This window comes from Symphalangus syndactylus, chromosome 11 (genome assembly GCF_028878055.3).
Source record: "Symphalangus syndactylus isolate Jambi chromosome 11, NHGRI_mSymSyn1-v2.1_pri, whole genome shotgun sequence".
Lineage (NCBI taxonomy): Eukaryota > Metazoa > Chordata > Mammalia > Primates > Hylobatidae > Symphalangus > Symphalangus syndactylus.
In genome coordinates, this window is record NC_072433.2 from 134,353,254 (window position 1) to 134,378,711 (window position 25,458).

General features: G+C 62.8%; 1 protein-coding gene across 7 annotated transcripts in view; it reads right to left on the bottom strand.

Annotated features, from left to right (window-relative positions):
- CBFA2T3 (CBFA2/RUNX1 partner transcriptional co-repressor 3) overlaps window positions 1-25,458 on the bottom strand; it is a 103,000-nt gene that overhangs the window by 9,376 nt on the left and 68,166 nt on the right. For 2 of the 7 annotated variants that reach the window (XM_055232820.2, XM_063612532.1), the window contains exons 2-10: window positions 20,203-20,355; window positions 16,800-16,874; window positions 11,588-11,829; window positions 11,229-11,318; window positions 5,817-5,998; window positions 4,902-5,125; window positions 2,509-2,594; window positions 1,039-1,237; window positions 459-527 (exon numbers count right to left, since the gene is read on the bottom strand). In XM_055232820.2, the coding sequence (XP_055088795.1) occupies window positions 459-527; window positions 1,039-1,237; window positions 2,509-2,594; window positions 4,902-5,125; window positions 5,817-5,998; window positions 11,229-11,318; window positions 11,588-11,829; window positions 16,800-16,874; window positions 20,203-20,355 (1,320 nt within the window). Of the gene's footprint in view, window positions 1-458; window positions 528-1,038; window positions 1,238-2,508; window positions 2,595-4,901; window positions 5,126-5,816; window positions 5,999-11,228; window positions 11,319-11,587; window positions 11,830-16,799; window positions 16,875-20,202; window positions 20,356-21,170; window positions 21,332-21,727; window positions 21,932-25,458 lie in introns of those variants that run through there. The other 5 variants (XM_063612533.1, XM_063612530.1, XM_055232821.2 and 2 more) reach the window with 5 other exon arrangements.

The following is a 25,458-nucleotide window of genomic DNA, read 5'->3' on the forward strand; positions in this document are numbered from 1 at the left end:
ACCCCTCTCGCTGCCCACAGATCCGGCTCTGTCCCAGCCCCTCCCCCAAGGCTGGTTCCCACAGCATGAGCAAATGTCCCCACAGCCTTGCCCAGCACCCAGCTCCATGTCTGCCCATGTTCTGACCCCATTCTGCCCAGACTCTGGCCCCGCGTGCCTGACGCGCCCAGGCTCCGAGTGTGTGCGCTTCTGCCTGCCCTCCTGGGTGTGCAGGTCCAGGACCTTCTTTATTCTGCTGGGCGGCCACCGGTCCGTTTTCTGGTAGGCACAGGTAGCAGCTGTCCTGCCCTGAGTGTGAATCTACTCTGACCCCTTCGTGAGCCACACAGCGGAATGCGTAAAGCCCTGTAGCCTAAGCCCCCAGAGGGAGGCAGAGCTCCTCAAAGCTGAGCTGGTGAGAGGTACATCCGGGGCCCTGGCCTCCCGCAGCTCTGCTTGCCAGGACCACCCCCACTCACCAGCCTTCCTCCAGATGTCCTCGGGCATGTAGCCGGTGAGGGTCCTTGGCGGGAACTCCCGGGGCACGTCTGAAACAGGGGCCGGCGTCACACAGGATGGGCCACACGGCTGCCCCTCCCATGCTGGGGCCCTCCCCACCCTGGCTGTGCCGAGTGCAGGGCGTGAGGGTGTGCGTCCCTGGGGGAGGGCCCAGGTGCCCTTAGGCAAGGTCTAGCTCAGTCGCCAGGCACCCAGGGCAGTGCCCGGGCACGTGGGGGGGGTGCACTGGAGCTGTGGACTTTGGACTCGGCTGGGAGCCGTGTGTGTCCTGGGCCCCTCCTGGTTTCAGCATTCATCGCTGAGGCGGAGGAGCAGAGACCCTCAGGACCTCCCAGCTCTGAGCCTCTGGCCCAGCAGACGCCCCTGAGCTCCAGGCTTCCCGGCAGACCAGGCAGTGTTTTCGTACAAAGAGAAAAAGGTGCCTCTTTCTCAAGTGCAACTTTTGCCTGGTGTTTCATTGCACTGCCTGCCTGACAGCTCCCAGGTGTCCGCCCCACCAGAGCACCGTGTCTGCTCCCTCCCCCCACAACCCCCACACACCTAGCTGAGACCCTTCAGGACCCGCGGAGCTGCTGCGGGGCCGGGCCGTGGTGGGACCGGGGCCCTTCTTGGTGTCCTCTGCATCGCTGTAGCGCCGCACCCAGTGGTTGAGCTCCTCGCGGTCGGCCTCCTGGCACCGGCGCAGCACCGTGAGCGAGCGCCGCGTCTTCTCCACCATGTCCATGATGCAGTTCAGGAGCTGGGGGCGGGCGGGGCAGCCTTCAGCACCTCGGAGGGCCCAGCACGCACCAGACACTCCCCGAGCCCACTCGGCCAGAGCCCTGGACAGGATGGGTGCCCGAGTCCACCACCCATGAGGATAAGGGGGTGAGGGAGGGCCCACCTCCAATGCTTAGAAAGATGGGTCCCTAGGCTGGGACTGCTGAGCGCCTGGGGGTACCAGACTCACACAGACACATGCTTAGACGCACGCAGGAGTTTGGGATTCTCCTTTTTAACCCGCTCAGCGGGGCTCTGCCTCAGGGACCTGGCTCTCTGCCTGGGCTCCCCTTTCCAAAAAGGACGAGGGCGAGGGGTGAGGCTGACAGCAGTGCTGGGAGGGGTGCTGGCCCCACGCCCCGCGACCCCTCCTGGGATGTGCTGCAGGATGGGGCCGGTGGGTTCTGAGGAGCCCAGTTCCGCGGCCGTCCCTGAACATGTCCTGCCTCAAAGAGGCCTCAGCACTGCTTTTCCCCACACTTCTTGCAAGACTCAGGATACACTCTGGGAAGAGCCAGTGAACAGAAAGTAAGTGGAGGGAAGGCAAGGCCCGCCACGATGGTTTTAGGAATCCTCCTCCCTGTGCCTCTCGCGATGCCTGGGCTGCGCCGACAGCTGGGAGGAGGGGTGCTCAGGTGAAGGATCCAACAGCTGGGCAGGGATGGGGCAGGCCACCCAGGCGGGCACTGAGCTCAGGGGCGCCCACATAGCCCTGCTGTCTCTAGCAGCCCCAGGCCCCATGGGGCAGAGCCATGGCCATGTTTATGCATGGGTGTACAGGTGTGGCTGTGTGTGGGTGTGGCTGTGTGTGGGTGTGGCCATGTGGGTGTGGCTATGGGCATGGCTGTGGGTGTGGCTGTGCATTGGTGTGATTGTGTGGGTGTGGCTGTGCGTGGGTGTGGCTCTGTGTGGGTGTGGTGTGCATGGGTGTGGCTGTGTGTGGGTGTGGCTGTGTGCATGAGTGTGGCTGTGAGTGGGTGTGGCTGTGTGTGTGCGTGCAGCTGTGTGGGTGTGGCTGTTTGGCTGTATGGGTGTGGCTGTGTGTGTGTGGCTGTATGCATAGGTGTGGCTGTGACCGTGTGCATGGGCGTGGCTGTGTGTGCACGTGTGGTTGTGTGCATGTGTGGCTGTGTATGGGTGGGGTTGTGTGCGTGTGTGTGGCTGTGTGCGTGTGTGTGGCTGTGCACATGGCTGTGGCTGTGTGCATGGGCGTGGCTGTGTGCACGGGCGTGGCTGTGTGTGGACACTCACGTTGTTGAGGTGCTTCCACTCTTCTGCCCACTCACGCTCTGTGAGCTTGTGGTCGATCACTTCTTCTGGCCGGGACCCAGGCACCACTGTGGATGGGGGAGGTGCACGCTTAGGTCCCGCCCACAGCCAGGCTCCGCCCTATTCTCCCAGACCCCGCCCTCTGCTCCCAGGCCCCACCCATGGGCTCTGCCCACTGGGGACAAGGGACAGGGTAACTGAAGGGCTGGTTGACTTGGTGAACGTGGAGGATGCCTGGGTTACTGAGCTGCCTGGGGCTCTGGGCCGACTGCTCTTCCCTTGCAACCCGGCACACGCCTCCAAGGGAGGGTCCAGTCTCAGTCCCATTCTGCAGCTGAGGAAACTGAGGCTGGTTAAGATGAAGTGTTTGCCCGGGGTCACCAGGCAGCGAGCGGTGGAGGCGGGGTGTGGACCGAGGCTGGAGCTGGAGCACTGTCCTCAGCCACTGCCCAGGAAGGCCTTGTTAGACTAAGCATGAACTGAGGATGCCTCAGTGCCGAGTCACAGCACGACCTGGACCTGCCTTAGTCTGTGAACCAACGGGTAACCTCGCTGGGAGGAGCTGGTCTCAGTCATTCACGGCAGCCCTCTGTGGTCACCCGCAGGTGTCCGCGACTCAGATGAGGCCACACCAAACAACACCCAACCACGTGGCTTCGGCACCCGCCTCCTGTCTCTGCCTGTGAACACCGCCAGCCATGCTGAGACCAGGGCTCTCGGAACACACTGGCTCTGAGGCCTGTCCTATTCGGGGGTTGTTCTTTGCTCAGTTAAACTCTGTTCAATGCAGCGTGTCTAAGGTTTTTCCCTTTTGACAGGCTCCAGGACTGAAGCCGCAGAGGCCACTCCCACAGGTCACCAGAAACTAAGACGTGAGTGACGCCCGGCAGTGGCTGACTCTTCCGCAGTGGCTGTGCCCACGGGAGACATGAGTGACGCCCGGCAGTGGCTGACTCTTCCGCAGTGGCTGTGCCCACGGGAGACATGAGTGACGCCTGGCAGTGGCTGACTCTTTTGTGGCAGCTGTGCCCACGGGAGATGTGAGTGATGCCCGGCAGTGGCTGACTCTTCCGCGGTGGCTGCACCCACAGGAGACGTGAGTGATGCCCGGCAGTGGCTGACTCTTTCGTGGCAGCTGCGCCCATGACTTCTGGAGACATCAGAGGCTTCCAGGCCCCACTGTTTTCTGCATTTGGCCACGGCCCACGTTGCTGGGGCTGGGGTCTCCCTCTTTGGGCCTTTTCATCCCCTAAAGATCTCCTAGCCGCGAACCTGAAATGGCTCCCCCAAATTGCAGAGGAAGCGGGGAGGTGGCAGCCACAGCTCAGTCATCACCCTGCTCTGCCGCCTGTGAAGCTGCAGCTGGCACCAACACCCCAACCAAAATAGTGGCTGAGACGTGCCCGACAGCTGGCGTTTATTTCTGTATCAGCAGAAGCTGGTGGGAGTCAGCACCTGCCCGACCCGGCTGCAGCATGCCAGACGCCATCACCTGCTGCCTAGGCCCTGGAACCCTCCGCAAGGTGGGGGCTGGGAGATGGCCTTGTGTAGGGCAAGGCCTCTGCTGACCCTGCTGCTAGGCCCCCACCGTGCCCTGGGCCTCTGTCTCAGCATGGCAGACTGGAGGCCTCCCTGCAGCCTGTCCTGGGGGGCTCCTGGGGTGGGGCTGGGCCTAACCATCTCTGGGTCCTCAGCACAGAGGCTGTCAAAAGGTCAGGCAGGCCGGGCTGTGAGACTGTGGGTGCATTATGTGTGCTCTCAGGCCTCAGTCTCCTCATCTGTGGTATGGGGGTGCTGACGCCACTCCGCTGACGGGCTCAGGAATGAGTGAAGGGTAAAATGCACGGAGACTTTGTTCCCACCTCTCTGTTATCCACACCAGCCACGCCTCACGCCGAGACTCCGTGCCCACCTCCTGTTCTAGATACCAGCCAGGCCTCACGGCAGCCCTTGCTGAGCTCTGCATTAACTCCCCCGGGCCTTGGACTCTGAGAGTTGGGACTCTCGTCTGACCCAAGTGACAGAGAAGGAAACTGAGATGCAGACAGCCATGTGGCCCGCCTGCAGGTGCAGTGGGCATCGCCAAGCCCGGATGAGAACTGCGTGGGCAGTTCCAGGCCCGAGGCCGCCCACACCAGGGGGAGAGGTGGGTTCAGGGCCCAGGACAGGCCCCTCTGCAGCCGCCGCTCTGCTCCGGTGGGGAATGGGGCCCCCCTTGGCCCTGAACAGTGCCAGGCAGGGGGAAGGGGTCTCCCGACCGCAGGTGCACATAGCTGCCCGTGGTGCCCTGTGCCCACATGCTCAGGTGTACACATGTAGGTGCACGTGTGCTCCTGTCACACGCGTCCAAGCTCCCGCCCTACCGTGCTGCTCACCAAGCGGCCGATGGCGCTCCCGCAGCTCCCGGGGGTCTGGGTGGCGGTAGGCGTCCCGGAAGTGGTGCGCCATGGCTATGCCCTCCAGGCGGTAGTGCGGCGGCGGCGTGGGCTGCGATGGCCCATTGCTGGGGCTGTAGCGCTGGGCAGGGTTCAGGGTGCACGGCCGTTTACCGAGGTGCTCGGGGTGCAGCGGGTCACGGTCTGACCCGTTCTCTTTGGTCCTAGCCCCAAGAGCAGGTGGGGCGGGGACAGTGGATATAGGATGAGCCAGGGACAGAGGCGCAGGTGGGGTGAGAGGCAGACAGGCGTGGGCAGAGAGAAAGAGGACACGTAAGGGCGAGACAGAGACACGGAGCAAAACACCAGCCCGGGGGAACCCAGCCCGGCGCCCCCACTCTCCACCCCTCTGCTGGGGCCCATGCCAGCCTCAACCCCCGCTCCAGCTGCCCGGGATCCTGGGGCCTGGTGGTCAAAGAGCCGGACTCGCTGCTCTGGGAATGAGGAGAGGGATACACCGACCTCCCGTAACTGGAGACCACCCAGCCCTTGGGCAGCAACAGCACAAGAGCGTCTGGGGCAGCACAGTGGGCCTGGCCCAGGCACCTGGGGACCCTGGACCCCGGACACTCAGAGTCCACGCCTGGCACACAGGGGAGAGCCGTCCTCCCACCAGCCTCCTCCCTGTCCTCCTAGGCTCCCCGGAGCATCTGAGTCTGCAGCCCACTGGGGTGTCTGCCTGTGCAGCCTCCAAGCCTGCTGGCCCTAGAATGCTTCGCCACGCTCCCTCAGCCCCAGAGGGCTGGACAGGCTGGCTGCCGCCCCAGAGGAGGTTCCCTCTCTTACCCAGAGGGGAGCAGGGTGAGCCGCGTGTCCATGGCGCCCCCAGCCCAGATGCCCGGAGCCCACAAGTACCTGTCGGGCGTCCTCCTCTTGCCGTTCTCGTTGACTTCCAGCAGCAGCTCTGAGGAGTCGATGGGGGAGGAGGTGCTGGCGTCCAGCAGGAGCTGCTCATGCTGGGCCAGGTACTGGGCAGGCGTCTGCTTCGCCAGGCGTGCACAGTGCAGGAGCTCCCGCTGCAGCAAGGGCAGGTTTGCCTGTGGGGTGGGGAATGAGGGACTGGGTGGTGTGCAGGGGTGCACAGCCCTGCTCAGGTCCGAGCAGAGGGGGCCTGGGCTGGGTGGCCGAAAGCTCAACTTGACCTCGGGCCTCAAAGGTCAAGGTGCTTGACCTCTCTGGGCCTCAAGTTCCTTCCTAGCAGTGCCGTGGGAGGGTGCCATGGGAGGGTGGGCACAGAGGCTCGCAGGAGTGCCTCACCCGGGGCCACACAGCAAGGTCGGGTGTGTGGGACTTGAGCCCAGATCCTGGACTCCCAGGCTGGGGCTTTTCCACTGCACCCAGCTCCCTCCCATGGCGCCGTCTGGAGAAGGCGAGGAGGGGACGAACGGGCAGCAGATCTTGGTTGGTCTTCCCGCCTGCACTCGCCCCGCCCAGCAGGCACCACATGACCCAAGACAGCTGGGGAAATGCAAGCTCAGAGACGGGGAGGTGGCCCTGGGCCTGCAGGCGGCTCACACGAGGGAGCTGGGAGTGAAACCCGGCTGGGATTGCCTGCAGTATGTCTGCTCCAGCCCTGATGGGAAACCCCTCAGGTTCAGCTTCCCCTTCCCTTCCCGCTGGTTTCCAGCCTTGGCCTGGATGGAGCGTGGACCTAGGACGTGGACACCCACGTTCTGTGGCTGCTCAGTGATCCTCCAACCTGGATGAGGACAGCCTCAAGACCAGGCTCCACGTTTGCGGGTAAGGGCCCCGCAGCATGTGGCCGAAGGGCGGCCCAGTGTACAGGATTTGTATGCAGACCCTGCCTGTGACGCCTGTGTGTACCCACGGTGCCCGCCGCCTCCTCCTTGGCTCCAGGCTGGCACTGCTGGGCCGTAAGCCGGGCTCCTCGGGCGCCTTCCCCAGTCTTCCCAGAGCTGCCGCGGGAGGGCGGACAGGCCGGACCCCGAGCGTGCTGGACCAGGGCCCAGCAGCAGGCCACTTGGGAGAGCCAGCAGTTCTAAGCATTTGTAAATAAATACAATTCCCCAACTTTCTCATGCGTTTCAAAGCTGCCACGCCGCCTTCTCCTGCCAGCGCCTCCCCCTTCCCCATGAGTGCATCCACCAGGCCCTCCAGCAGTGCCGGCTGTGGGCCTGTTTTTCTCTTTGGATAGCTGAACAGGGGCCAAGCGGCCATCTGTCGAGCACATTAGGAGCATGAGCTGGGAAACGAGGTCCCGGGAGGTCTGAGGAGCCAAACATCCTCTCTCCCTCATCAGCCCCTCCCCAGGGGCCTCCTCTCGGCCAGTTCGGGAACCGGCTGGTCGCTGTTAGGGCAGGGAGAACATCTGGATCTCTGGCTGGCTGGGGCCGGCTGAGGCCAGCTGGGAGCCGGGGCGGTGGGTGGGGCTCCATCCCCCAGCTTCTGGAAGGCCTTACCCTTGGGCTGCGTGTGGGGCAGGCTCAGGAAACGGTGCAGGGGACCCAGGACTGGGCAGCATCAGCGTGGGGGCCGGATGCACAGCAGCCCTTGGCCAGCAGGGAATGGCTCCCCCAGGCCTGCAAAATGGGGTGGGGACTGTGGGAGGCTCCTGCAAAGCCTCCTTCCAGGCAGTGTCCCCATTCTGTCCCCAGGAACCCAGGGCACCCGGGGAGGTGTCACCACTAAAATGCTACACAAACTGAGCTGGTCAAAAATGCCCCAACTCCACCACCAAACGGTGGTTGTGGCTGCAGAACATCTGAAGCTGCCCTCTGCACAGATGGGAGCTCAGGCTGGGGAACTGGTGTTTGCAACGATGGCAGCGGTGGCTGAGGCACTAGTTGAGCTACAAGGCCTTTCGCGGACTCCGCTGCTCTGCCAAGCACCCAGCTGAAGCCTCCCTGACTGTGGGCTCTGCCATAGAGGGGCTGTGGCCTTGGGCTGGTCACTTAACCTCTCTGACCCTTGCTGTATCTGCAAACTGGTGCTGTGGAGACACTGGCCGAGACGGACTCTGGGGAGCTCTGGGTGAATTAGCTCAGTCCTTTCCCACCACCCCGTGGGGGAGATTCACCATCCCAGCTATGAGAGAGAGGGCCCAAGCCAGGGCTGGGGTTCCAGCCAGGCAGGCCCCCACCCTCTCCGGCCCCTCAGCCACGATTCCTGCCGTTTCTAGGATGATGTCTCCAAGGGCTGCGTGAGGGTACCCCAGACTGGGCCTGGGGGGCTGTGAATGTCTTGGGAAGGTGCTACCCCTCCCCCAGCCCAGGCCACAGTCAGGAACACCGAGGCCCAAGGGGGCTGGCTGGGGGTCACTCCCACTCGGCACCTCCTGTCTGGCCTCGGAAGGTCGGGCTGTCCCATTGCCTCTGTGTCTGAAGGGGCTGTGGCCCTGCAGGGGTGTGGGTGGGGTGGGGGGTGCAGGTGGGGTGGCGGAAGGGTTTGGGTGGGGTTGGGGAGGGGTGCGGGTGGGGTGGGGTGGGGGCTTCTCCCTGGGTGGGACAGCAGGGCCGGGGTTCTGGCCGGCATCTGAGCAACAAGCCCTGGAACCAGGACTGGCCGCAGGATCTTCATTTTTTATTTTTGAATCCTCCTGGCCTTCCCTCAGAAGCTCCATGTCAGAGAAGTGAACGGACTTCACGTCCTACTGGCCCTGGGCCCCGGGTGGGGGCACGAGGTGGGCTGGCCTCGACGACCCCACACAGGCTGTGGGAGCCCCTGTGTACCGAGGGGAGACTGAGGTGGACACGGACCTCACGAAAGCAGTGCTGCGGGCGGCGCCTGCTGGGGTGTGGCTGGGGGACACCAGGGCCTGACCAGATGTCATGGACAGGGGCCGTAGGCCTGGTGGGGGCAGGGGTGGGGATGCTGCAGCGTTTCTCTGCCTGGCCCTGCTCCTCGGGTAAGCAAGGATGGCTGAGGCTGGGGGCATCTGCGGCTAATAAGCAGGCGCACCGTGTCCCCAAAGACTGGGAGGGGTGGAGTCTGCAGCAAGTTAAAAGAAGGACAGGGAAGGGCCGCTAACGAACTGCAAACGATGCCAGATGGGCCCAGGCTCCTGCCACTCCAGAAGCTTCTCTTTTGTCACCAGCTGGGAGCATGAGCACAGCAGGGCGTGGGAGGGGGCGGAGGAAGGCAGGAGGAGGAAGGGAGCGGTGGAGGAGGGAGGGAGGGCAGGAAAAAGCAGAGGAGGCAGGGCAGGAGGGTGGGAGCAGAGGTGGGTGTGATATGGGGTCCCCTTGGGGAGGGACTGAGGGGAATGAGGGTCTGGCCCTGGACGTGCCCTGTGACAACCATGGCGTTTGGAGTTTGACAAATCTAGGTTTGAGCCCTGGCTCCATCTCTCCACTACCTGGGGGGAACCCAGAGCCTCAGTTTCCCCACCTGTTAATCAGGAACATGGCAGTGCCTATGCTACACCTTGACAGAGATCAACAGGGCTGTGAGAGATCTTCATGAAGCATTCCTCCTCCTCTAGGGGACAGTTCAAATCCCTGGACGATGCCCCGCGATTCCTCCTCTAGGGACAGTTCAAATCCCTGGACGATGCCCCACGTGAATCTAGAACCTGCCTCACCTCCCTGTGGTCCCCGCTACCTGGGAGGCTGAGGTGGAAGATTCCCCTGAGCCCGGGAGCGAGGCCCCGTTCTTTCTGTGTGTCCCTCCATGCTGTCCCCTCAACAGCCTGAGAATGACTCCACTTTGCAGATGCAGAAACACAGGCACAGAGGAACTGGCCTGGCCCAGGGGCCAACAGCTGCTAAGTGGCAGTCTCGGGCTCAAGCCAGGGAACATCTGGCCTGGTCTGTCCTCTGGACCCCCGAGGGGAGGCCCGGCCCAGCAGAGACGGAGCCCACAGCAGGGCGGGCAGTGCTCAGGGTGGGCCTGAAGGTGTGGCCAGACTGGCAGCTCCCAATTAAGCTCCATGGAACCCTGACCCCAGCAGGTGCTCAGCAGAGATGGGCATGTGGTCAGACACATGTGGGGAACCTTCCCTCAGCTCCTGCTAGAGATGTGCAGCCGTCTTGGGGAAGTGGAGACCCGCAGAGATGGCAGTCTGACTCCACAGCACTCCCGTGCCTGTCCTATCTGTGTGTGCGGGAATCACTTTTCCATGGGAATCACTGGCTTGCTTCATTCATTCATTCATTCATTCGTCCGTTCAGAGACAGGGTCTTGCTCTGTTGCCCAGACTGGAGCACAGTGGCATGATCACAGCTCACTGCAGTCTCAACCTCCTGGGTTCAAGCAATCCTCCCACCTCAGCCTCCTGGGTAGCTGGGATCATGGGTGCACACAATGCTCAGCTAATTTTTAAATTTTTTGTAGAGATGGGGTCTAGCTGTGTTGCCCAGGCTGGTCTTGAACTCCTGGCCTCAAGCATTCCCCACTCCTCAGACTGGCATCTTAAAAAATGCAGGCTCTGATTCAGCAGTTTTGGGCTGGGCTGAGAGCCTGCATAGCTGAAAAGCCCTGCGTGCTGCCACCCTGGTCCACGGTTGATCAGGGTGTGACCATCTGACCTGCTTTCACCTGACACCTCATCATCCACCTGCCTACGCAGCCACATAAGCCCCTTTCCGTCTGTCCACCGCCTCCCGCCCTCACCTCTGCTCTCTCTGCCCCATGTATTCTGTTCCAGTCACACTGACCCCTCTGCTGTTCCTCAGGCACAGCGGGCGCCTCATGCCTCAGGGCCTTTGCACGTGCAGTTCCTGCTGTCTGGAAAAGCCTGGGCTGGCTCTGCACCAGCTCTGCCCTCATCCTCAGCCCTCACCAATATGCCTCCATGCAAGGGATGTTCGGAGTATTTCTCCAACACGTACAGCTGCAGATTTGACAGTGGCTGTGGGCCGAGCGCCTTCCCACCCCAGGGTGCTGGCTCCAGCAGGGACCTGCTGCACGTCCTGGGCCCTGTCCCCGAGACTCGCCCCACACTGGCACGTCATTAGTGCTCAAAAATCACCTGTGGAGTGAGCGAGCACATTCGGCCAACGGCAACCAGAGCCGAACCGGACAGCTCTGTCCTGCGCTGGATTCAGTGGCTGACTAATCATCCGGTCTGGCAACCAGTTTTCAGGCCTTAACTAGGAGGAATCAATCATGACTAGTCAGCAGTGCTCCCCTAGGGTACCACAGGGTCCCAGGTTGGCCAAGGTCGATGCCTGACACCTCTTCATCCACCTGCCTACCTGGCCACATAAGCCCCTTCCCGCCTGTCCACCGCTATCCACACCGGCAAGGAATGGGATTAGGGGCCTTCTAGGGAGGCCTCTGCAGCACGGAGGATGGGTTTGCTATTACCTTCAGGAAGGGAATGACAAACGGCCGCAGAGGGAAGTTGGTGGCCTCCTGAAGCTTGGAATGAAACTCCTCGATCGTCAGCGTCGAGTTCTGCAGGGGAGAAAACCCACCTGACATCAGCAGCGCTCGGCATGAGCCAGCGCCGACCCGCCCATGCCCGAGGAGGAGGCTCCATGTGGGAGGCAGGCAGGCAGCCCAGGAGGTGGGCACGGCCTGGGAGGGCACAGGTGGCATCGGGGGAGCGGGTCCACGCCCGGTTGTCAGCGTGGTGCCCACATAAGGAGTGGCTGTGGCTGCATCCTCATTAAACGGAGGGAATATGCACGTCCCAAGGCCCCGACTGCCCCTGCCCAACTCACCACCAGGCCCAGCACCAGCGTGCGCACGCGTTCCCCGATCTCTGGGGAGATGTCGCTGCCAAACTGCTGCAGTGTGGTGAGGAAACGCTTGAGCTTGCTGAGCTGCCGGGCCCCGCAGGCCGGGGGCAGGTGCTGTGTGGACAAGGAGGCCGTGGACGAGGTGGCCGGGCCATTGCTGAAGCCGTTGGGTGTGGACGGTGCACCGTTGACGGCTGTCGGTGAGTGGCTGCTGCCGTTCATCACTGCAGGAGGGAAGCGGGTGTGAGGGCGAGGGACACGAGGACACAAAGGTGATAGTGACAACACAACCCAGACGGCGGTGACAGTGAGGGCAGCAGCGACCAAGGTGACAATATTAATAGTGACGGCGACAATGACGAGACACAAGAACAGTAGTGCTGAGGATGACGGCGGGAGCCCTGGGCCCGCCCAGAGCATCTGAGCCGGACCTTTGCAGGCTGACCGTCTGTCCTTCCAGCCTGCTCTGAGAGGTCACACACACCCCCTTACAGACCTGGAAATGGATTCCCAGGGAGGTAAAGCCTCTTTGCCCCAGGTCCCCAGTGGGTAAGGGCTGGGATGGCACCCACAATGGTGGTGGCTGTGGAGTGACTGCGTTCTGAGTGTGGCTTCTCCTGCCTGGCACCACCCTTGGGACTTGCTCTGGGGCTGAAGTCAGGCCCTTCACATCCAGCAGGGGTGTGGCCCCTACGCCTGGCCTGGGAGACAGTGACCCCACCAGGCTGGCTCAGGTTTTCACTGTGAACAGGGAGCGAGGGGCTTCTCCACACACTGGGGGCTTGACGGCTCAGTTCCCACTTTCTGGAGGCACAGGAGACTTGGAAAATGAGAAGTCGCTCATCCCCCTGGAAGGCCAGCTTCCATCACCTCTGGCGTGATGTTCCCAAGCAATACCCCCACCCCAATCAGGCATCTCCCAGCCCTGAGCAACGTCCCCTGCAGGTGCTTTCCCACCCTGAGCAATGTCCCTCCTACAAGTGTCTCCCAGCCCTGAGCAATGTCCCAGACAGGTGACTCCCAGCCGTGAGCAATGCCTTCATTTGCACACAGCTCCAACGCCTGCTAATGGGGTTCCAAGAGGCAGAAGGGCTAGGGCACACTGGGTGGGTTCCTGCCCCTGGCGGCTGGACACGCAGATGCACGTGCACACAGGCCAGCGCATGTTGAGGACAAGCAGGTGACATAAGGAACAGCTGATGAGCGCGCTGCAGGGCCGCCTGTTGGCCACTGAGACGTGACTGCCTGGCTGGCCCTGCTATTGGGGTCAGCGTTCCAGGGGCCTGGCACACATGGGGCTGCTATGGAAAGTCCCAGGGCCGGGCCTCACCCCTTTTCTCAGGTGACAGAGCTAAGGCGAAGCCTCTTGCAAGAAGGCCAGGGCAGCCCTCCTGTGCCCGGGACACCTGCACCCTGTGCCCTTGGCCTCAGGAGCCTGACAGGTGACCTCCACGCTCTGCAGACAGGTCAGAGGTCACAGGGCTCCCAAGTCCCTTGCTGACAGGGGAGGGGGACCAGATGCCTCTGGGAGGCCTGAAGGCCTGGCTAGCTCCTGCTGTCAGGAGGACCGAAGCCCCACACACACTCACGGCTGGCTCCCGCCTCCTGCACGAGGACACGCTCCCTACACAGGGTACCAACTCGCCTGCCCCCAGAGTGAGCCCTCCATTTCCCTACCTCCACTCACCCCCACCACCCTTACACACGTACACATGTGCACATGCACACAACGTGAACACATGCACACACGCATGCACGGCTATGATGTAAATGCGCGTCTCTCTTGCTCCACTGTGGCCCTGAGTGCCCCTCTCCAGGGGCCCCACCCCTCACCTGTGCTGAGAGTGTGGGTCTGGGGGTTGGGGGGGGCAGCTCAGAGCCACCTGCTACCTCAGGGCCGAATTCCTCTGAGGCTCCAGCCATGTGTTCGCACCTGCGGCTGAGGCCTGGCGGGGTCTGTGTGTGCCGAGGAGGAGAGGAAAACCCTTTCTCCAGGATGGAGATGCTGCTGGGCTGGGCTGGTGCAGCGGCTCCTCCTGGGCAGCCGGTAGGCACCAGCTGTTTACTTCATGTGCCCTGGATGGTGGGGGGTCTTGGTGTACCCCTCAGATCAGGCCAGCCCTGCCCATCCTGACCTGGGCCCTGGGAAGTGACCCCTGCTGAGTGTTGTGGCCTCTGCCTGGACGGGAGGGAACATGGGACGTGGGGGCCCACATGCCGGCCCCCCTTCCTGCGCTGCGTCCCCACAGCTGGGGCTCCAGCTAGGCCAGGCCTCCCTTTCTACCCGCTCCTGCAGGCCTGCACTGGAAGGGGCCGCACCCTCCGGAGGGCGACTGACCAGCCCGTACCTCCACCAAGGCCCTTCTGAGGGGTCAGGCATCTCTAACTGTTCCTTCAGTAACCCTCAGGTGGCCGCCATCGGCTTCCTCCACTCCACCTTCCCAGAAGCCGCCTGAGGCTCCCACCTTCCCGACCAGCCTTCTAGCGGCACCTGCGAGGCGCCTCCGGGTCAGGGAGCTGTGCTGTGGCCCGAGCCTGGCTCTGCACCTGCGCAGACACAGGCTGCGCGGTTATCACACACATCCCACGTGGCAGATGGGCTCCGAGGAACCGAAGACACACAGCAGGGTGGCCCGGCTCCCCGAGACTGCCTCCCGTCCCCGGCAGACCCCACACACCGAGCAGCCAGCGCTGGGCACAGCGGCACAGGGGTGAGGCTGGCCCTGTGCCCAGGATGTTCTTGGTGGAGCGGGGGGAACAGATGTGCCCACAACGACGGCCTCCCCCGGAGCCCAGCGCTCACCCTGCTCTCGCTCCAGCCTGGGCCTCACAGATATCCGCTGCAGGGGCTGTGGGAGGCCAGGAGGGCGGGGGACGCCGCAGAGGCCCTCAGACACACCAGCGTGGTGAGGACATCCAGACAGACACAGCCCTGCCCTCGAGGGCTGGGGGACGCTGCCCTGGTTAGGAGTGAGGACCGGCCGCCAGGCCCAGACGTGCCCTCAGTCAGACTCGGCGCCTAGCCTCAGTTTCTTCATTTGCAAATGGCTCCCAACCCATCCTGGAGTTCCAAGTGGGGCTCCAGGGACCAGAGGACAGCACGGCACTGACCTCCTTTGTACCGTGTGTCCCCAGCCAGAGTCGCTCAGGCCTGACCTGGGCTTCCCCAGCCTCTCCTGCGCTGCCCAAGTCAGGCCCCCAGGGTCGCTCCCTCCTGACTGGTTTTATGGGTTGGGTGTTCTGTGAGGCTGTTGGCAATAAACGGCTTAGTGGAATTCTGGAAACCGCTAACTGCAGGTCAGATACGGCACAAAACCTGAGTGCAGGCGCGCCTTGGCCTTTCCTATGGGGTGGCCATAGAATTGAGACATCTCTGTTGCTGGGGCCGCGAACCTCCACACGGTGCTCTGAGCGGCTGCTCCCCTCAACCGGGGCAACTTGCGCAGGGGGGAGCCTGTCTGCGCCCCTGACTTGAATGGTCTCAGCAGCGCCTTCCTGGGCTCAGGATGGATGCACAGGCCCTCTGGAGTGCGCGGCACCGATAACGGCGTTGTATTCTGGGGTTTTCCCTCCTCTAGGGGGACAGTGGACACTGACGCAGGATGCAGCGAGCCCCTGGTCTCTCGCCCTCTGAGGCTCTGTCCGGAGGACCCCACCGCGCTGCTGTTTCCCTCTCACTGGTGAGCTCCATCTGGCCACACGGTGGACTCTGACACACACACACCCCGTCAAGACTGAGGACAGCCACTTGCGGTCACCCAGCAAGGCCAGGAGATGGCCCGTCACCATGGGAGACCTCACCACAGCAGGAGGCTGGTTTCTCCAGGACAGACGGGACTGTCGTCAGGACTGCGGACCTTCCAGTGGCTTCTCAGACACGCCACGGTGCACGCCGGGGCCCCTGCCCACCGTCCCGGCCGGCCAGGGCCTGGCCCTCCCTTAGGTGCGCTTACCAGCCTTGCCCTGGGTGCCTGGTCCTTCCGGCGGCCTGCTAGCCCTCGCCTGCCCGCGCACTCCCTCCCGCGCTGCTGGGCAGTCTCAGCAGCTAAAGAGACGCCAAAAATAACCCCAGCACAAGTGCTTTCATTCCTGCAACAGGTGTGTTACTAAGTTAGACCGCACACGTGTCCCCAGCTGAGGTTTGCGGGCACATGCGAGCACCCCTGTGGCTCCCCCAGCCTCAGAGCCTTGGTGGGGGGTCAGATGCGACAGAGGCGCCCTAAGGCAGCCCCTCCTGTCACCCCTGCTCCTTGCTGTGGGGGCTGCAGGAGCTGAGATTCACCAACTTTACCATCCATAAGTTCACACAGTGGGTGACAACGGCCACTGTCCAGGAGCCGCATGCCAGGCGCGGGTGCACGGCCAGGCCCATCACAGAATAACGGCTGTGACAAGGACAGCCCTGTGCAACAGAAACAACGCACAGTTGTTCTGCCGCCCTCGTTCTTAGAGCCGGGAGTGCCGCGGCAGCCACACCTGGGCCATGCTGGCTGGTAGTGATGGACCGGAGCTGTCTGATGGGCTCAAGCATGGCTGCAGTCACTGGTTGACAAAAACTCTAAACACCGCCTGGTAAGAGCCCGTGCTCCCTGAACGCCTGCCATGGGCCACACAGGTCGACAGAAATGTCTGCTGGTGACTCAAGCCCGCTGAGCTCCCAGCGTGTGCCTGGCGCCATCATCTCATGGCTCCTGGAGAGCGCCGTTGGCACTAGGGGCCGTGATGACTTCCATTTTACAGGTGGGGAAATTGAGGCACGGGGGGCGTGGTACCTGGCCAAGGTCACCCTGGCAGGAAGAGTTGCAGCTGGGACTCCGGGAAGGTGGGGTCTGCCCTAGCAATGGCTGAGCTACAGGCTGGCCAGGGTCGGTGTCTCGCCCCTCCCCTCGGCGCTCGCAGTTAGCCCCATTGGCCATGTTTTGCTGCTGGGGAAGGAGAGCTCAGAGAGGCTCTGCTCCTGCCTAAGGCCCTGCGGCTTGGAGCGGAGGGTCTGTGGGATGCAGGGACCCGGCAGCTCTGCCCTCCTGTGCCCTCTTCTCCCTAAGGAGGCAGGGCCAACACAACAGAGGCAACACTGAGGATGCGGAGGCCGTGGAGGAGAGCCGAGCGCCCCCAGGGCAGCAGTGTTGGGCCGGCTGAGGGTGCTGCGGTGAAGACCTCCGGGGAGGCCTGCGGTTTTTGTTATTTTACTTACAGAGACAGACCATTGACCATTTTAAGCAGCCATGAAAACGGCCGTGGGGCAGCGTCGCAGGCCCGTCCTCTCGATCTGTAAGCAAAATAAGAAGAACACGCTGTCAGGAGGGGCGTGGGCAGGAGACTCCGCCCTCAGGGGCACCTGGCCGCCTTTTCTTGCTTCTCAGAGTGATTTCTGGTGGGGGCGTGGGCAGGAGACTCCGCCCTCAGGGGCGCCCGGGCCGACGTTTCCTGCTTCTCAGAGTGATTTTCTGATGGGGCTCTGTCACCACCTGGGGCCAGGCCACTCCCCTCTCCGAGCCTCAGTTTCCTTCTCTGAGAGTGGGTGATCCCTAAGGGCCATTATGGCAGGACTGTTCCAGGGTCTACAAGAACTGCGGCTTCTCTATGAGCAGGGGCGGGGCCCCCCGTTTTCAACCTCCTCTTCCCAGAAGGCCCCTGTGACCCCATCAGCACCATTCTCAGGGACCTGGGCCGAAGCCGCATGTCCTAAAAGTGACCTGAGTCTCAGCTTGGAGTCTCTAAAACAAAGCCCTGGGTCAGCGCTGGAGGAGGAAGCACCAAACAGGAAGAAAGATTCGGCCGGGCGCGGTGGCTCATGCCTGTAATCCCAGCACTTTGAGAGGCTAAGGTGGGAGGAACGCTTGAGACCAGGAGTTCAAGACCAGCCTGGGCGAGGTAGGGAGACCCAAACCCTACTATATAAAAAAAGAAAGAAAGATTGAATTTGTCCGAGCTGAAGTTAGTGGCAAAGGCCACAGGAAGACAGGCTGTAGGGCTAGTAAACACGGGTAGTGAGTTCTCTGTCATGGGGGTAGTCAAGGGCAGGATAAAGCCTTAGCCCTTTAAGGGTCCTCCCAGCTTTAGAGGAGCTTGGTCTGGGTCCCTGCTCCTTATATTCCTTCTCCCCACCCCCCAGCCCCGCAGCAGCATCTTAGCTTCAACTCCAAGATGAATTTGCGCCCAGGGCAGTCACTGGGAAAGAAAAACTTCGGCCCTCAAGTCTCCGTTCAGGCTCAGTCTCCCATCAGCTTGGCTCAGAGGCCAGTTCCCGGGGAGGAGCCTCCCGGCAGGGCTCTGCAGCTGAGCTGTGGCCCCTCAAGGGCACCCACCAGCCAGGGGCAGGGGTGCGGCCAACCACCTGGCTTTCAGGGAATTGCGTGGATTAGGGGATGAATCTGAGGCCACCTCAGGGGTGGCCAGAGCCTCAGACTGATGCTCCCGACAGCCCGCTGGGACTGAAGCATGGGCTTAGAAAAGAAAAAGCAGCTGCTTATCTCTTTTATAACCTTCGTGCTCCTTAAACCAGCTGGGCCCTCACCCCAGAAACATGACCCCAAGGCGGGCTGACAGTGGAGGGGGCGGGAAGGACCCCAGCCCCAGGCATGCCGGCTGCCCTCACATCCGTTCACAGGTCTCCGGAAGCAGAGCCCAAGGCCCCGCTGATCCCAACCCACTTCCAGCCAGGAGCATCAGGCCAGCACCTTCGAAGCAGAGGCTGCTGCTCCCCAGGGAAGAGCAGGTGGGGGAGACGCAGGCTTGAGGGTCTGGGGAACCAGGCTCAGCCCACGGCGTTTGTCCCCGATACTGGGGCCTGAGGTTGTCTGTGGAGCGGGCGTTTTAGGCACTGCACCCACGGCTGGGTCTCTTGTGGTCCGCCCTGAGCATTGCCTCCCCCAGGACGGGGGGGTGTGCTGCGAATTCAACACACCAGGGGTCTCCCCTCTCTACCTACGTGGGCTCGGTGTGGTCACAAGCTGCCTGGTGGAGAGATGGCTCCTGGTTCATACCAGACGGGAGGACTCTTCCGGAAGAGGGAAGGGTGATCCCAGCCCCGCCACATCGCCGTGTGACAAGGACACGTGAGAAAAAGCCCAGCCAACCTCTCACTAGAAACCGTGGCCAGCTCCGCAGAGCCAGGACCTGCACGCTGGGCCTGCCGTCCTCCAGGACCTGCAAAATCATGAGTGCGGCGTCCCGACTGTCCGAAGCAGGGCCAGCCCCCAGTACAGGCTCCGTGACATGTGGACGCCCCCGCGGGTGCAGGGAGTAGGCGTTAGGTTGTTTGGCTCCTACTGAGTGCTGGGCATATTTCCAGCTGTACCTGCCTCTGGGCGGTACACCTGGGGGCACCCCAATGCTGGGCCACCCCATTCCCCAACCAAGTCAGAAGGCTGACTGAGAGCCAACATCCTACAAACAGGGCCGCAAATCTGCTGCCTGACCCCACAGCCAGTGCTCTTTCCAGATGGAGGGGAGATGATGGTCAAAGCCCTCGGCGAAGCAGGCCCCCGGCCTCAGGGCCAGAGCCAGGAAGGGAGCCAGGCCTGGCCTATAGCCACCCGGTGCTCTGGGGACAGTCGTGACATAAAGGGACTGAGGAAGCAGCTCTTCCTGGCCTGTGGGGGACCCGGGGTCAGCAGGACGGAAGTCTCAGGCTCCTCCCCCAGAGAGGGGCTTCATTTGAGTTTCAGAGCCTGGGGAGGGTCCCCCAGGTACAGGGCCTTCTGGCCTCTGAATGCGGAGGTGGCACATGGAGTCTCCCAGCAGACACTGAGATGCACTCCTGAGCCCCGGCCTTGAGGGCAGGGATGCTGCCACTCCACCAGCCCAGCAACTGGGCCACAGAGCACCAATGTCTGTCCTCAAAGCCAAGGCTCTGGGGGTGACTGTGATGAGAACTGGCTGCTCCCTGCCCCACAGCCTCCCAGGCACTCCACAGAGTGGAGCCTCCCAGAGCTCCCCACACCCTTGGCAGCTCTGTGCGCCAAGCATGGCCAACCCCTTGCCCAGGGCCAGCAAGACAAGGCCTGACAGCTTCTCGAGGTCCCGCCCTTCCGGCCTCCTGTGCCGAGGCCCCCACCCTGGCCCCTGTGCTCAGCCAGGCTGTGGAGCTCCTGGGATCTGAGCCCCTCCAAGGCCAGAGCTGCCTCTGTGGTCCCTCCATGGGGCCTGTACGCAGGTGACCTGCTGTGTGACCCTGGGGAAGCCCCTGACCCCATCCAAGTTCCACATTCCCTCTGGATGAGCCTGGCATCCCTAGGCCTGCAGGACGAGGCAGGAGCCTGAGGCACAGCGGCCGGCTTTGACCCACGGCCGGCCCTGGTGCAAGGCCTGTGTGGGCTCACCTGGCCCCACCACAGCCCTGGGAGGACCTGCACTGCAGAAGAGGAAGCCCAGGCCCCCCAGAAGGCAAGGACATGGCCCAGAGCTACACACTGGGAAGCCGGGAAGCTGGGATTTGAATCGGCCAAGCTTGGGCTCTGGGCCACATGAGCGCCTCACACTCAGGGCTCACAGCAGGTGCACACCGGCTCTGGGCAGGAAGCTCAGAATTTCAAACAACACAAGGGGCTCCCCTGAAACACCTGGCCCTCAGCTGCCAGGTGGGGGCTACTTACGTGTGTGTGGCGTGAAGGAAGGGGGGCGTGTGGCCCCCTGGGACGCGGCAGGCGGTGGGGGCGGCATGCTGGGGGGTGTGGACCGGGGCTGCGTCTTCACCTCCGCTGGGGAGTCCGGCATCGCTGAGGCCTTAGCCTTCCTGTCCACTGGGGCTGCGACCAAAGGAGAAAGAGAGAGTCGGTGAAGCAGGCTAAGTGCAGAGGCCAGTGCCCGCAGCCCCACGGTTCCCAGCTAAGGCCCCACTGCGTGTCTGCTCAGCGCTGGGGCAGTCTGCCCCAGATGTCCTGACAGGTGGCTGACGTCCCACCTGCAGGATGACGGGGGGGCAGAACCAGGCCGGAGGAGGGGCTTGGGCCAGCTCATCTCAGGTGGCCGGCCAGGCTGGAGCTGGGGCCCTCAGTGTGTGGCGGCCCTGGGAGAGCCGTGCCCCACTCCAGGCTTGAGGCTTCTACACACCAGGGAGTGGACAGTGCCCCGAGGCCGCGGTGCCTTGCTCCCCCCTTCATGAGCATCCCCTAGGGGGGTGTTCGGACAGACCTCAGCCTCTCCCCCCAGTTCTGATTCAGCAGGTCAGGCTGAGACCCAGAATCTGCATTTCCGGCATGTTCCCCGGTGGGGCTGCTGCTGGTCCGGGCCCCAGAAGCCATGGTTCTAAGAGTCCCTTCCACTTTCAGATGCTAAAAGGCTCCCCTAGGCTGGCGGGCGGGGGACGGTGTCTGCCCAGGGAGAGGCTGGCAGGCAGCCCATCTAGGGCGGCAAAACCTCTATTTTAATCGTCTTCTGCCCCGGTGATTCATAGGACAGCCAAGACAGAGGCGGCGTTGACTTCAGGATGGCCAAGGCCTGGCCACACCGAGTGCGGCCACCAGAGGCGCAGGAGGCGTTGATTTCAGGATGGCCGAGGCCTGGCCGCGCTGAGCGCAGCCCCCCGCAGGTGGTAATGCCAGGACACTTGATTCATCACAACCTGCAGCTGAACAACATTCCCTCGTGGTCTGAGGCTCCCTGAAGTCTGAGAAGCTCTACCCAGGGCCAGCGGTGTGCGGAGACGGCAGGAAAAAGCTCAAGGCGCTGGTGGGCTGGGACTGGGGGGCACTAAGCCCCCCTGCGCCACCCAGAGAGCAGGGCCTGCAGACGAGGCTTCCAGGTTAACCGAAGGGCTGCAGCACAGACCTGCCCGAGACACCGGGAGGCCAAGCCAGCACACTGTCTGCGGCGTTTTCTGCAGGGGATGCGGGTGTAAGCCCCTGGACCTCCCCCATTTATCTTAAGGCAAAGTCAGCCAGCGCCAAAGCAAGGCAGAAAGACCTAGGATCCGTGCCTGAGACTTCGGGGGCTTCAGCGGCTTAGAGCAGCAAGGTGGGCATCCTCAATCTGCTAAATACTGGACTGCAATGCACTCTCCTCCTGCTAACACCTGTGGGTCTCACCCACCACTACCCTGCAGCTTCCTCCTGCTAACACCTGTGGGTCTCACCCACGACTGCCCTGCACCCTCCTCCTGCTAACACCTGTGGGTCTTACCCATGGCCTGGGGCATGAAGCAGGTGAGGCCACAGTTGGGGGTTGGTGTCTGTCATGTTATTAGTCAACTGTGGGCACTGCCCCTGCTTCTGCCCATTCCCCATTCCCGGGGCCCTAGCAGCATCATCAGACGGAGAGATCCACCCAGGGCCACAGCCACGCGGCCTCTGTGGAAGGTGACAGATAAATGACTTCTACAGTGATCACATGCCAAATATGGTGCAAACCTCTCCTGATCCTCTTGCCGCCGGCTCCTTTTACAGAGGGGCAGACAGGTTCAGAGATGCTGAGGTCCTGCCTAACATCTCCGGGCAGTGGCGCCTGGGCTCTAACCAGCCCCTGGTGCTCCAGGCAGGAGTGGAGCAGCCCCGTCTGCTGGGCCTGTGGGGAGCGGTGGGGGGAGGAAGCAGCCAGTAAAAAGCCACAGGCCTCGCGGCACCTGCTGTTCCCTCCGCACAGCCGCTGGCCTCCCTCCCACGGGGCGCCCTGCCCCTCCTGGCCACCCGCCTGTCCGGAGGCTGATGGCTGGGCACACATGCGGCCACAGCTGTGGGGGCCGTCAACACTGCCTGGCTGCAGGGCCGGTGGCCAGTCCCTGGTGACAACCAAAGAAGGCGAACGTGGTGGGCCGTTCCTGTGGCGGGCATTCCTGTGGGGGTCAGCTCTTTCAGACCAGGCTGCCCTTGGGCCAGCGTGGGTTGGGCATGCCCAGAAGGGAGCAGGCAGGGATGCGGCTGAGAGCTTCAAACGCCAGGCTGGCTCTGGGGACACGGGTCCACGACACGGGGATGCCCCCTGTTTGGACTTTCCAAAGCCCTCCCATGGAGGCAGCTACATTTGAGCCATGAGACTCGAATAAAACAGAAGTGGATGCAGAGAGCCCCACTGGGGAGCTGGCACCGGGCGCTGGACGGGCGCTCGTAGGATGGATGGACACGCCACAGTTCCTAAGGTGGAGAGGGTGGCCAGGAGACCGCTGGGGCGTCGTGCCACAGTGCAAGGAGTCGCCACAGCCGTCATCCAACAAGGGCTTATGGCCACCACCTGCGTGCTCGTGACACTCTGGATCCCGAAGCCAGAACAGACAGTGCCCTGACGGCGCCCGGAGCAGTCGGGGACTTCGTGTGGTTCCCTTTGGACAGAACAGGAGGCCGCCCCTTTACTTCAGAGACCTGGACAGAGGCTCACTGCAGGAAGACCCTTCTCAGTGCTCTACAGATACCGATGACTCATTGCACCCTCACCAGGACCCTCTGCAGCTGATGCTGCCATCAGCCCATTTTACTAGGAGTGACCAGGCTTGGAGAGGTGAAGTCATCTACCCAAGGTCACACTGCGAGTGTGCTGCGGGTCTGGATCGGAACCATGACCTGGTGTTGCTCCCACAGGGCCAGGGCTCTGCAGGACTTCAAAGTCCCTGCTTGTCATCAACACGCTCGCTTCCTTTTAGACCTCAGGGTACTTGCAAAGAGGCAGCAGGTCTGGGATTCAAACCTGAGGCTGAAGAGAGGCTACAGGGGCAGGAGGCCCCGTGCCTGAGGAACACCCTGGGAGCTGGTGGTGTCCTCCCCTCCGTTCTCTGGGCCCCACCCTGGGTTGTGCGGAGGCAGCTGTGCAGGTGATGGGACCTCACGGGTGTCTTGAATCCTGTTTGAGTGCTCCTGGCTGTGTGTCCTAGGGAGAGCCTCTTCCCCTCTCTGAGCCTCACTTTCCTCCTCTGTACATGGGGAGGAAGCCAGGTGATAGGAAGATGACGGGGAGGTCCCCACGCCCCGCCTAGCACACAAGGAAACCAGGCCAAGGCTCATGGAGCAGCGTGTGGCTGGGACCTGCTCCTGGGGCTGCCCCTGGCGCAGACTCCACCCGAGAAAGCAGAAAGTGACAAGGACCCTCAGAGAAGATGAGGGGTGAGTGTGGAGAGGTAGAGGAACAGCATTTGTGGCCAAGAGAACAGCCTGGGAGTTGGCCAGGACCTGTGGAGGGACCTGGGAAGGAGGGGGGTGGGGTTGCAGGAGGGACCTGGGAAGGAGGGGGGTGGGGGTGCAGGAGGGACCTGGGAAGGAGGGGGGTGGGGGTGCAGGAGGGACCTGGGAAGGAGGGGGGTGGGGGTGCAGGAGGGACCTGGGAAGGAGGGGGGTGGGGGTGCAGGAGGGACCTGGGAAGGAGCAGGGTGGGGGTATGGGCAGCAGGGAGTCGGGAGGTCTGCACAGCAGCAGCTGGGGCCATCTCTGGTGGGGCACATCGTCTCTCTCCTGCTTAAGACCCTTCGGCAGCTTCCACTGTACATGGGGCTTCACCAGCCCACACCCCCTCCATGACACCCATCTTCCTGCTCTCCCCCATTGCGGGGCTCAGGGCCATGCACGACTCCCCCACAACCCCTAGTTCCCTCTGGGATTCAGCTTCAACCTCACTTCCCCAGGAGAGGCTGCCCCGCCCCCGTGAAGCTCTTCCACCCTTCCCCGTTCAGTCCTCAGGATGTCACCCCACTCTGGGCGGTCCTGCCTCTTGTTCGACCCGTTTACAGGGTCTCTGTGCTTGACTGGGCCCCCCAGGATGCATCTCGCCCAGGGTAGCCTTCAAAGGAAGTCCCCCAGGGGAAATGCCTCTTTGGGTTCCCCCCTCCCCCGCTTAGGGGCTGGAGGGGAGCAGAGAGGGAAGTGGGGTGAGTGGAGCGCCCTGGTCAGGGGCGGGGCTGAGGGGAGGTGGGGCTGAAGGGGGCGGGGCTGAAGGAAGGTGGGGCTGAAGGGGGCGGGGCTGAGAGCTAGTCTGCGGCAGGTGGGAAAGGCTGGGCTGCCCAGCTTGCAGGACAGGTGCTTTCTGCAGACATGGGGGGCCGGCTGCTCAGGGCAGGGGACCCATGGCTGCCCTGAACACCCATCTCCTTGGTGCTGGCTGGGAAGGGAGGCACGGTGGGTCCACCCCACAGCCACAGAGGGAGGCTGAGTCCTGCTGGCCTGGCTTCCTCGGGCAAGCCACAGCCTCTCCGCCCATTTCCTTGCCTCTTCAAAGGGGATGGAGATGAGGCCGTGCGCAGCAGGGGGGTCCAGCACTCTCTGCGATCACTCAGAATGGTGGCTATTATTATCCTCCTCTATCCCTGCACCCGCAAGCAGTGTGGGGAGTCTCTGGAGCCTCCCACCAGCCCACAGCTCCGCCAAGGCCAACAGCAGGCTCCTCTCCAGGCTAAGGCACCGCTAGACAGGGGCAGCCTCGTCCTTCCTGGGTGCCTGGCTTTCCACCCCATTCCCCTTTGAGACCCTGCACCTCAGCCACGGGCCATTTCTACTCCCCAGACCCACTTCGAGGCTCGGAGGCCCTATGGGCTACCAGCCCATGGCTGCGAACCACACAGGAAGAGGCCTGGCCACATCCCTTCGTCCCCAAGACCACTTGCTGGCCCTGCTCCCCACTCCATCCACAAGACGGCCCTGCCCAGACACACGGAGGTGAATGAAGTCATCAAACCACTCGGAAAAATAAAACCGCACAGAGCTTCACAGTAGACCCCAGCATCCTGGTGCAATGGCCCTCAGGCAACCCCGGGGGCTCAGCAGCCGTCTCAAGGGGTTTGTATCTCAAGGCAGAATAGAGAAGTGGCAGGAAGGGCTAACGTCACGGAGGAACCTGGCGCCCCAGGCCTGTTCTCAGCACCATCTACCCGCTGCCCCATGAGGCAGGCCCTGTCACTACACCCACTTTCTAGATGGGGAAACTGAGGCCCAGAGGGG